The sequence below is a fragment of the Bufo gargarizans genome, chromosome 6 (genome assembly GCF_014858855.1).
Source record: "Bufo gargarizans isolate SCDJY-AF-19 chromosome 6, ASM1485885v1, whole genome shotgun sequence".
NCBI classification, from domain to species: domain Eukaryota; kingdom Metazoa; phylum Chordata; class Amphibia; order Anura; family Bufonidae; genus Bufo; species Bufo gargarizans.
In genome coordinates this window covers 120,289,370-120,301,706 of record NC_058085.1, presented here as the reverse complement: position 1 = coordinate 120,301,706, position 12,337 = coordinate 120,289,370, and the positions used below count along the sequence as shown (strand labels likewise).

The 12,337-nt window shown below is 47.5% G+C and overlaps 1 protein-coding gene across 3 annotated transcripts in view; it reads right to left on the bottom strand.

Annotated features, from left to right (window-relative positions):
• The window catches only part of ZPBP2 (zona pellucida binding protein 2), a 140,183-nt gene that overhangs the window by 18,431 nt on the left and 109,415 nt on the right, over positions 1 to 12,337 (bottom strand). The window contains exons 4-5 of one of the 3 annotated variants that reach the window (XM_044299049.1): positions 2,373 to 2,473; positions 2,182 to 2,275 (exon numbers count right to left, since the gene is read on the bottom strand). In XM_044299049.1, the coding sequence (XP_044154984.1) occupies positions 2,376 to 2,473 (98 nt within the window). In that variant the 3' untranslated portion in view covers positions 2,182 to 2,275; positions 2,373 to 2,375. Of the gene's footprint in view, positions 1 to 2,181; positions 2,474 to 12,337 lie in introns of those variants that run through there. The other 2 variants (XM_044299050.1, XM_044299048.1) reach the window with 2 other exon arrangements.

The following is a 12,337-nucleotide window of genomic DNA, read 5'->3' as shown; positions in this document are numbered from 1 at the left end:
GACTAACCAGACCCTGGAGCAATATCTCCGGTGCTTCGTGTCAGACTGCCAGGAGGAATGGGCAGCGTATCTACCCTTTGCGGAGGTGGCTTATAATAACTCTGAGCATGCTTCCACTAAGATGTCTCCGTTCAGGTGTGTGGGGGGCAGGGATCCAAGACTCTCTTCTTTGGCCGGACCCTCCACTGACTCACCGGTGGTGGATCAGTGGTTCGAGGATAGACGTCCCATTTGGTCGTCGGCCCAGCGGAATCTCCGCAGTGCGGTGGCGCAACAGAAGAAATTTGCTGATCGTCATCGCACCGTAGAGCAAAAGTTTAAGGTGGGAGATCAGGTGTGGGTCTCCACCCGGAACATTCCGCTGCGTCAGCCATCTTCCAAGTTGGGTCCTCGATTCATTGGCCCATACCCAGTGACACAAAAGATCAACCGAGTTACGTACAAGGTTGCTCTTCCACCGTCGATCCGAGGAGTGAACACCTTTCATGTTTCACTTCTCAAATCGGCAGCCGACTCCGCTCCCTTCATTCAGACCCCATCCCCGCTGGAGGTCCAAGGGGTAACGGAGTTCGAAGTGAACAGAATTTTGGACTCTCGTTTTGTCCAAAGGTCTCTTCAATACTTGGTGGACTGGAAGGGTTTTGGTCCAGAGGAGAGATGTTGGATACCTGCTCGCCAGGTGCATGCGGATGAGTTGGTGGCAGCCTTTCACCGGGATAATCCGGGGAAAGCTTGCTTGGAGTCTTCAGAGCCGCCTCCTCGAGGGGGGGGGGTAATGTAAGATCCTCACCTGCTTTGCACTCCAGGGGAGCCAAGAGGGGTCCTCGTGGAGTTGCGGGACAGGTTATGCGTGTCTCTGATGCACCAGCGCTGACCCCTTTGCGAGCCAGTGCGGAGATGCGTTCGCGTGGACATCGGAGGGGAGGACCGTCGGAGTCCCGGGGACAGAGTGGCCAGGCAAGTGACAAGACGCCGCGGCCAGGGTTGTCTCCTGCGACTTCCGTTTCCGCATCTGGGTCCACGCGCTCGCATACTCGCGCTGAGTCAATCATGCGTCCGTGCGTACGCACAAGGGCAGGTTCGCAAAGGGATACACGGTCGCGAGTACGCGCTTCTTATGCACTTCGTCGACCAGTGGCGCATATTATACTGACTCACAAGAGCAAAGTGGATTAGGGAGCCAGCCATGGGTTAATCAACTTGTGATTGCCTTAGGCCTTGTACTCAGGTGCAGGGCAATTTGTTCACCTATGGTAGTGGACACTTGGCACCCTGGGATTGGTCAGCAGGCATTTAAAAGGAGGTCTCTCAGGGTGATAAGTGCCCACTGTTATTTTCCCTCAACCAGGTATAGGTCACAACTCCTAGTGACTGAAGACTGCCAGGAACTTTGTCCTTTACAGCGGACCCAAGATCTGGAGTGACTTGACTGCCAAGTGCACAGCATCATTCAGCACTGGTTGGGACTATTCCTGGAATCTCCTTGCCCTGGTTTTTTTTGTTATTATTCCTTGTTACCAGCAAGTGTCCTGGACATTTATGTTTCTGGTGAATAAACACCTTTTTACTTTCATCACTGGTCTGTTTGTTGGTGCCTTGCATTACAGTAAAATCATGTGATTAGAGGGGTTTCCCATAAAGGACATTTATCAACTTTCCACAAGATAGGAGATACATTTCTGATTGATGGGGGCCCCACCACTGGAGCTTCTCGGAACAGGGTTCCTGCATAACCAGTTTCTGTCAGGCCCGTGGACATTAAATGAAGCATGCTCCATTTAAAATGATAAGTGTGGTCATGCAATAAGAAGGAATTGGGAGCTTGGAACCCCTATTCTAGCAGTTAGGGGATGTCCATAATGTGTATAGGCAATAATATTGTCACAAACATGCGAACAAAGAAACTATATAATTGTAATCCCTTCCTGCCATGAGGGAGCAGAAAAGATTCACTGTTATCCTTCTTTCCAATCTCTAATTCTTTAATAAATGGAGCAAATTACACTGAAGGAGACAATGCATATAATGTAAAATGTGGCCTTTGTAAAAAACAAAAAAACTAAAGAAACACGATGAGTTTAAGTTATCTCCATATACATCATTGCCAATGATGATATTTGTTATGTTTAAATTAACAACCAATACAAAAGTGAACTAAATATACAAACCAATGTACTTTTGCTCAAATTTAGCTTTAATCAATATTATCTAGACTCTCATGCTGAGTTTGAAGATGATGTATGCACCAAGATGGCTCTTGAATAGGAAGGTGGTTCTATCATGGTAAAACAGTACATTAACGAACAGTGAGTTAGAACTTATCCAAGTTGAAAGGCAGAGAAGATAAGAAGTATGATGATGTATAATGTTACCCGTCAGCAATCTGTTGCTCCATAGTAGGTAATCTTGACGTCTTTGCAAACCTCACACTGAGAGCTGTTGTCTGAACTATACGTTCCTGGATCACAAACCACTACCAAGAAATACACAAAACAAGACATCACAACTAGAACTAATACATTTCATATCATAATACAGAATTGCATAACATAGTATTATTTACTATAAAACCATTGCAGACAATTCAAATGAAAATACATTTTTATATGAGTATGCCAAGCACAGTGCTGGATAGTGTACTGTAGCTGACCCCTACTGATCAGGTATTGATGATCTGTCCTTGGTCTTCGGAAAACTCTTTGATCAATCATGTATCTGCACGGTGACAGGGAAGGTAGGGTAATTTCACTACCAAGGGAAGCTGAAAGAGGAAGGGAGGGACTATACATACTTGCCATACAGGCACACTGTCAATTTTTTACATTTTCCTGGAGGTACACATTGAATAAGTTACCAAGACCTTTAAATGTGACATTTAAATACTTAGGAATTGGTAATTGGTTAAAAAAGAGAGATCAATGAGAATGTACCACTAGGGTTAAGGCCAAGGTGTGCTGCTCTATAAAAGCGGTTACTTCATAAAGATAAGCCCTGTCATGCTCTACTAGGGTACATACACTACTCCACAAAAAGTTAGAGATATTTGGCTTGTGGGAGAAATTTCAGCATGAACCTAAAAAAGACTCTAACCTTTAAAGGTGAACTTAATATGACATTCTCTAAACTTTTGAATGCAAATGTCCAACTGTTCAATGTTTCAGTACTTTTTGCACAACTTGCGTCATTGGTTGCTATGACGCAGTGCACTTCATGCCGCCACTGCACTACAGTAATACACTCGTATTGATCATACGAGTACATTACTGTAGTGCAGCAGCGGCATTAAGCGCACGGCGTCATAGCAACCAATGACGCAGTGCGCTCCTGCTGTCAGCAGGATGCCAGGCCGGGATACCACGGATCGCTCACGTCCGTGTTCCACGTCCGTGTGCATTCGGCCTAACAAGGAGCTTAAAACGGAAAAATTCAAAACAGGTGTTTGATCCATGAATTGCTGGTTCAATTAGAACTGGTATTTAAAAAGTCCTCCTTATCATGCTGTTCACATTTTGACATTGTGAGACCAAGACAACACCTAACAATTGATCAACAGTACCTCGTCATTGCAACGCTTCAAGCAGGATAAGTGGCCACTGAGCTTAGAGTGTCATCAGCAGGTTGCAACAGAGATACAGAGAGAATGGAAGAGTCACAGAAAGCATAGAAGTGGACGTCCTTTGGCCACATCCCACACTGATGACCGCTTAATTATGAACCTGCGGAAGCGGATGAATGCCACATTTTTCCAAATGGGGTGAAATTGCAAAACAAAAAAAAGCAATTCCACCACAGTTTTACAGGTTTTTTATTTACCACGTTTGATGTGTGATAAAACTGACTAGTTACTTTTATTCTACAGGTCAGTACGAATCCGGCGATACCTTATATGTATAGTTTTTCTTGCGTTTTGATAAAAGTGGAAAAAAATTAGTTTTATTTTTTTGTCGCCATATTTTGACCCCGATAACTTTTTTGTAATTATGTGTATGGAGCTGTATGTGGGCTTATTTTTTGCTGGGGCGATCTGAACTTTCTTTGATACCATTCTGGGGTGTGTAAGACTTTTTGATCACTTTTTATAGAATTTTGTGGTAGAAGATTAAGCGACCAAATAGGGCGAATCGGCCCTTTGGACGCTTTTTTCCGTTTTGCTGTTTGCCATATGGGGAATATATTTTTACACTAAGGGCGTTTTCACATTGCAACACCCATGATGTGTATTTTTTGTAATTTTTTTTGTTCTTTTATTTTTATTTGGGAAAAGGGGGGTGATTTGAATTTTTAGGTTTATTTTTTATTTTTTTATATACTTTTTTAGCGTTCCCATAGGGAACTATAACATGCAATCATCTGATTGCTATTATCATAGACTCCAATGCACTAGCATTGGAATCTATGATGATTTTACTAGTTTCCTATGGAGCCCTATTAGAGGCAAGGGCTCCATAGGAAATACTATGCAGGAGCCTCCTGTTATTCACAAAGAGAGGGGCTGCTGCATACACACATACACAAGTGCGCTATTTCGGTTTTCAGCGTGCTCAGATGCTGTGGTCAGGATTGACCACAGCATCTGAGGGGTTAAATGTCCGCGATTGGCATTACTGCAGGTTGAGGACATGAGCTGAAGAAGCAGGAACGGGGGCCATCTTTAAAGACCCGGCCAGCGCCGTACTATTATGATGCTGGTCGGGAAGGGGTTGAGGGAGGTGAGAGGCACCAAAGTGTCACATCAGACCATTTAAAACTGTTTACATCAGCGTGGTCTGAGTGCTAGATGAACTGCAAAAGTGGCTGACCATCGTCTTGCATGGGTCAGGGAGCATCTACACTGGACGAGGAACCAGTGGGCCTCAGTGCTGTTCATTGATGAAAGTCGATTCACACTGTCCAGTCATTGTGCCTCTGGTATGAACAACACAAACCTAATTTCATCTTCATGGATGACAATGCGCCAGCTCATGGAGGTCGCATCATTAGGGAATAGCTTCTGGAGACTGGGGTACCTCAAATGGGTGGCCTGCACTTTCTCCAGACCTGTATCTTATTGGAAACCTATGGGATCAGCGGAGTCGCCGCGTACAGGCTTGTAACGCTGTATCTCAAACCCTCAATGACCTAAGGGCCGCACTTCAAGAAGAGTGGGCTGTGCCAAGCAGACAATAAGTAGACTTGTGAACAGCATGAGACATCGTTGTCAAGCTGTAATTAATGCTCAAGGCAACATTGACATTTTTTGTGGCCGTGTACTCACCACTTTTTTTTAATACATTGTTTGAGATGAGGAAATCACCATTGTATGCTTCTACTAAAATGCCCTACTTTAATGATATATTATCACTGGAGAGTGAACTTAACATTTTCCAAAAATTTAACCCAGTTGTCATAAACAGGGAATACACTGCTCAGGATCCAATCCATGAGCCAAAGCATAGAACTGCTCTGTAACAACTCTGGTGACTTGAGCTGTATATGTACTACATTTATCGATGTTAATCTAAATTTATGCCATGTAATACCACTTCCCTTGCAGTAGTCACGGCAGGAGAAATGTCTGACAGGTTGCATCTTCCCGAGTAAAATCAGCTGTTTGCTAGGGGTGAACTTATTTAAGAGGTGTAATGCCTGATGGTACAACCCCTTTATTACTATCTAGTACACACGTACAAGGGGGAAAAATAAGAAATTAGTTGGGAGGAAGATCGGACACAATGTCATAAAATATTATTTTCCTGAAAAAGTAGCAGATGCGGAACAGACTATCTATAACCTTGTGTGAGAAATTATTGAATCCTATAGCAATTTTGTAGTATAGAATTTGCAACTGTTACTCGCATTAAGGGACCGACAAGCTTTTTGACTGGGGCATGAAGTTAATGAACCCTGCATGATATAAGGTCCATTTTTGACACTTGACAATTACACACTGGAAATAGAACTAAGCATATGGGAGCCGTAAACCCCTGGAGTGTTGAAATCATATGACTGGTTCTCAGTTTTTTGCTCTGCTATGGCTACTGTTGTCCAGTGATACTTAGCTATTTCAAGGTTGAATGGATTAGGCAATGGCTGAGGGACAGACAACAGAGGGTTGTAGTCAATGGAGTATATTCAGACCATGGTCTTGTTACCAGTGAAATACCTCAGGAATCTGTTCTGGGACCCATATTGTTTAATATCTTTTTCAGCAAAATTGCAGAAGGCCTCGGTGGTAAGGTGTGTCTTTTTGCTGATGACACATAGATTTGTAATAGGGTTGATGTTCCTGGAGGGATACACCAAATGGAAAAGGATTTAGGAAAACTAGAGGAATGGTTAAAAATCTGGCAACTAAAATTTAAAGTTGATAAGTGCAAGATAATGCAACTGGGGCGCAAAAACCCAAGAGCAGAATATAAAATCAGTGATACAGTCCTAACCTCAGTATCTGAGGAAAGGGATTTAGGGATCATTATTTCAGAAGACTTAAAGGTAGGCAGACAATGTCATAGAGCAGCAGGAAATGCTAGCAGAATGCTTGGGTGTGTAGGGCGAGGCATTACCAGTAGAAAGAGGGAGGTGCTCATGCCGCTCTACAGAGCACTAGTGAGACCTCATTTGGAGTATTGTGCTTAGTACTGGAGACCATATCTCCAGAAGGATATTGATACTTTGGAGAGAGTTCAGAGAAGAGCTACTAAACTGGTACATGGATTGCAGGATAAAACTTACCAGGAAATATTAAAGGACCTTAACATGTATAGCTTGGAAGAAAGAAGAGACAGGGAATATAATAGAAACTTTTAAATACATAAAGGGAATCAACAAGGTAAAAGAGGAGAGAATATTTAAAAGAAGAAAAACTGCTACAAGAGGACATAGTATTCAATTAGAGGGGCAAAGGTCAGGAAGTATTACTTTACTGAGAGAGTAGTGGATGCATGGAATAGCCGTACTGCAGAAGTGGTAGCTGCAAATACAGTGGAGGAGTTTAAGCATGCATAAGATAGTCATAAGGCCATCCTTCATATAAGATAGGGCCACGGGCTATTCATAGTATTTAGTATATTGGGCAGACTAGATGGCCCAAATGGTTCTTATCTGCCAACACATTCTATGTTTCTGTTTCTATGTTGTTGACCCCTGCTGTTGATCAGTATTACAGCTGCGCCTTGCCCCTGGCTATTCTTTCTGGGAACTAGCCAGGGACCCGATTACCATTTTTGACAATATTCAATTTAAGGATGCATATGCTACTGTCCAGAAAATGTGCCTTACTCTGATGCTTTTCTCCAAAACTTTGTCAATACCTTTCAATCTAAATGTGTCTAGACACTGTCTGGAGGTTTAATTAGTTGGATGAACTTACAGTGCCCTGTCCACTTCAGTGCAACAACTGAATGACAGCATTTTATAGATGAGACACAGGCAGTCTTGTAAGTCCGTCTCAGATTTCCACAAATGCTTCTTCTCCTTTAGTGTTTTCAAGATAGAGATTAGATAAATCCGTTGTTTTACTACTATTGATATGCTGAATTAGAGATTAAAAATGCCAAAATGGACAACTCATATCTGGGGTTCAGTGACAGAACACATCTATGATTGCTTTAGCATCATTACACAATTAAATAGATTGTACAGTGGTGGAATGGTTCAGGCATAAACAGCTGTCACGGTCTCTCCTGTGACATAGGTCAGAAGATCTAAAAGACTGGCTGCACGTGATGTGAGCTGACAGCCTTTTTGGTTTTATTTGTTTCTGTGTTGTTGCTGGGTATGACTACATCTCTTGTCTCAGGTGAACCTAAATCGTCATTCCAAAACCTTTATTTAGTCTGGACTTATCTGGCTATGCGGTTGATAGCTCCTTTCTGGTTCTGAAGTGCTGGTGTCTGGTTCTCCTCTGAGTTCCTGCTCGTCCGCATACTTTAGAGCTAAGTGTCTTTATTTCTTGCTCGTTATATTCCGCTACCTTTTGGTATTAGGCCTGAGGCAGTCTCCTGTTCCTTCAGCTGGGAGGGAGCAGGTCATCTCTTGCGCTGACACTATTTCCAGGGCCCTTTAGGTTCAGATAGAGTTCTAGGTTCCAGCGTATGAACATTCCTACCATCGAGGTCTGTTCATACTAATAGTAGTCAGGGCTCGGTTTAGGGATTCACTAGGTGGTGACCTGTTCCCTTTCCCTAGTTTCCAGGCCTAGTACCTTTTCCCTCCACTCTTGTGGTCGGTGTGGAGTTTACTACCCACACTGCGCCGTGACATCAGCTTGAAGGAATTTTAAAGTCAGGAAGTTAATTGCCTCCTTGAAAAGAACAGTTAAGGTGCATTTAGATGCACCAATAATCATCCAGATTATCGGGAATGACCATTCCTCTGAAAAGTCGTTCCTGATCATCTGGCTGCCTAAATGTGCTGCCAATAACACGATGAACGAGTAAAATGCTCATTCACCAGGTGATCCTGCCACTCATGCAGGCAGCACTGATGGCTTCTGAGCAGTAGATTCTGCTGTCTCTAAACAGCGATCTGCTTCTCAAAAGCCATCATTTTCATACAGTGAAGGAGATTGCTGCATGTAAATGCGGCAGACTAGATGGGCCAAATGGTTCTTATCTGCCGACACATTCTATGTTTCTATGTCTCCTTCACTGAATGAGCAGCCAACTTTCGGGATGGAACGATTCCTTTCCGACAATCGTCCGCTCAGTAGGCTCGTCTAAATTCATCTTTAAAGGAGGACATTTAGCAAAACAGGTATTAAGGAAAAATTGGCTAAGCAACCAATCAGATATGTCTGTGAAGGTTCTCATTTATCCAGGTCATAGTATATATCTGTAAAGAATAAATCAAGGCAACTGGACGTACTGTAGATTTCTTGAAAACATTTCACTCGTTCTTCCAACGAGCTTTCTCATTTCTGAGTGATTGTACAAAAATTCTGGGAATAAATATGTAACTGAATCCACATCTGGTAATTATACCCAGCATTGGGTCAAAGGTGTTGATTCCATTATCCTAATTGGAGTCAATAGGTGATAAAGACTTCCCAGAAAATGGTGTCAAGACAGCATTATACGTGGCAGACAGCTCTGGCCAGTGCCAAACCACCTCCTTCAAACTTGACTAGAGAAGAAAGGAAGGCGGTTACATCCCTGAAGAAAGACACAAAATCACCATCCTGCCTGCGGATAAAGGAAGATGCACAGTTGTACTTAATACGTCTGACTACGATGCCAAGGTGACCACACTCCTGGATGATAACAACACATATGAGGCCCTAAGACGAGACCCAACCAGTGGCTACAAGAAGAAGGTTATAGAACTACTAATAGTTAAGGCTGCATGCAGCCTGTTGTTGTGGGAGGGGCCAGGTCCCCCTACTTAAACCCCCCTGCACTGCTCACCTTCACCGCGTCCGCCACCGCACTTCATGTGATCGTCACTTCCGGTAAGCACGTCACTTCCGGCAAGCACGCGCCCCGGGTAAGTATCGCCGCGTTCCCATGGTGAGCTCCGGTCTCCCGCCTGCCGGGCCATGTCCGTCCGCCGGCTCACTCCTCCACCCGCATTCGGCCGCCGCGGGCACCCCTCCCTCCCCTCTCCGCCGTCCGGGGCCGCCCGTCCTCTCGCGAGAGGCAGGACGCATGCGCGGCACCACGGCACCCGCTCACGACCGCACGCGGGGGGGGGGGGGGGGGGGACACACCGCCGGCCACAAGGTGTGTCATTTCGCGGCAATCCGACTGGACACTGCCGCCGCGCATTGGCAAGGCTTCAAAAAGGAGTCGGGTGGATTGTGGAGCTGTCTGGGGGGGAGGCTGGCTGTTGCCCATGGCGACCAGTCACGGCCCGGCGGTCTTTCCAAATTCTGCTCATGGAGATTGGAGGCTGTGGTGTGGTTGGTTGCCGTGGGCGGAGGCATCTTTCCCCTTAGACGGTGTCACAATTGTGTCCCTTCTCATGCAAGGAAAAAAAAAAAAAAAAGGATCTTGCCCTGGTGGGGGCGGAGGCATGCGGGCACTCAGTCCTCCCGCCCCGGTGGGGCTGCCACTGCTCAGCCGGGGGGCTCAGGCAGCCGCCATCCGCGCTGTCCAGCGGCCACATTCCGGTCTCTCATGTGGCCTGGGCCACGTCCTGCTCCAGGCCCAGCCTGGGATGGCCCCCTGGTCATGACCGACACTGGGTGGTCTGAGCCCTGGCACGCGGTGAATTGCCCGCCACAGGTGGCCAGATGGGCAATTCACGGGCCACATCCCCTCCACATCCCACTGCCCCTTCAGGTCGCCGTGCCGGGCCGGCATGCCCACCCCCAGGCCCGCTCCTGCCAGGCCGGCACACGCCACGGTTCCGTCACACACGTCCAGGTCAGGTCAGGGGCGCTCCAGGTCATTCATGCCCCGGCCTACCCACGGCCTCCCAGCGGGGCCCCTGGGGGCTCCGGCCTTGGTGCTCTCCATGTTCACATGTGTGTTCCGTTCCCAGGTGCCAGTAGCGTTCGTGGTTCCCGTCGTACCTTATTCCGACTTTCCCAACGTCAGGTTAGGTCCTGCAGGAATTCGCTGTCGGCCGCTCGCGGGAAAACTCATACCTGAGGGTTCAGGTAGGTAATCAGGGGCTGCTTCTGGCAGTCCCTCCTCCCGACATCCCGGGTTGCCTCCCAGGAGGCACACGGGGATGTGTTCTCGCTCTCAACCCGAGACGTCCAGGTGTCTCCTCTGTCCTGCTCAGCCTGAGGCGTTCAGGTGTCTTCTCTTTCCAGGTACCCTGAAACGTTCAGGTGTTCTTCCTGTCCATCTTGGCCTGAGGCGTTCAGGTGTCTTCTCTCTCCAGGTTCCCTGAAGCGTTCAGGGGCCTCTCGGTCCATCTTTGCCTGAGGCGTGCCGATGGCTTCTCGGTATAGGTACCCTGAAGCGTTCATGGGTCTTCTCTGTCCATCTTTTCCCAAGGCGTCCAGGTGTCTGCTCCATCCAGGTACCCTGAAGCGTTCTGGTATCTTTTCTGTCCTTCCTTGCCAAGGCACTTAGGTGTCTTCTCTGTCCAGCTACCCTGAAGCGTTCAGGTGTCTTCTCTGTCCATCCTTGCCTGAGGCATTCAGGTGTCTTCTCTGTCCAGATACCCTGAAGCGTTCAGGTGTCTTCTCTGTCCATCCTTGCCTGAGGCGTTCAGGTGTCTTCTCTGTCCAGGTACCCTGAGGCGTTCAGGTGTCTTCTCGGTCCATCCTTGCCTGAGGCATTCAGGTGTCTTCTCTGTCCAGGCACCCTGAAGCGTTCAGGTGTCTTCTCCGTCCAGGTACCCTCAGCGTTCTGGTATCTTCTCTGTCCTTCCTTGCCTGAGGCGTTCAGGTGTCTTCTCTGTCCAGGCGCCCTGAATCGTTCAGGTGTCCTCTCTGTCCTTCCTTGCCTGAGGCGTTCAGGTGTCTTCTCTGTCCAGGCACCCTGAAGCGTTCAGGTGTCTTCTTCGTCCAGGTACCCTGAAGCGGTCAGGTGTCTTCACTGTCCTTCCTTGCCTGAGGCGTTCAGGTGTCTTCTCTGTCACGGTGTCCATGCGCACCCACAATAGTTCCAGTCTCGCGCGGCTTTTTTCTCATGTCACTCCCAACTTTCCAGTTCCCAGGTCCAGCCGTTTCGTTCCCGTCCATCCTCTGACGGTAAGACAAGGGTGTTGACCCAACGCTCCCAGGTACGTCATCTTTTACGTTCATCCACGACCTTTTTTAGTCGGGGTGCACGGCCCCACGACCTCTCCAGCGGCCGTATTGTTGTCTTTAATTCCAGGTGTTGCAAGGTCTCTGCCATCATTGAAGCCATGTCACAGGTCTCTGACGTCGACGACATGTTGTCCCTCCCGGGTACCTCAGTCTCCAGCCAAGGCGGCCCAGTTGCCCTCCGAAGATGGACTGTGCCGAGGCTCATTGCGGAATTGGCCAAGAGAGGCATCAGACACCCAGCGTCAGCCAGGAAGGCCGAGTTATACCGCCTGTTGATGACCCAGTCCAGCGCTCCTGAAGGGGAAGATCCACCTCCAGCCATCCAGCAGTCCCTGGTGCTGTTGCAGGCCTCCTTGGATTCCCTCATCTCGTCCGTTGCTGACATCAGGACCAGGGTGGTGGACTTGGAGTCCAGAACACCGGCATCTTCCCAGGCGGTGGTCCCCGTCTCCGATCCCCCTCTGTTGCAGCTTCCGGCTCCAGGTACGTTCCCGGCTGCTCCGGTGGTGGCTCCTGCGCACTTGGTACCCGACCACATCAGGAAGGACATCTTGGCGGGCAAGGACGTGAATCTCGCGTCCATCCTGATTGCGTCCCACGATGCCGCAGACAGCAAGACTTTTGACTGCGGGGAGGTCTCAGTGGTCCTTC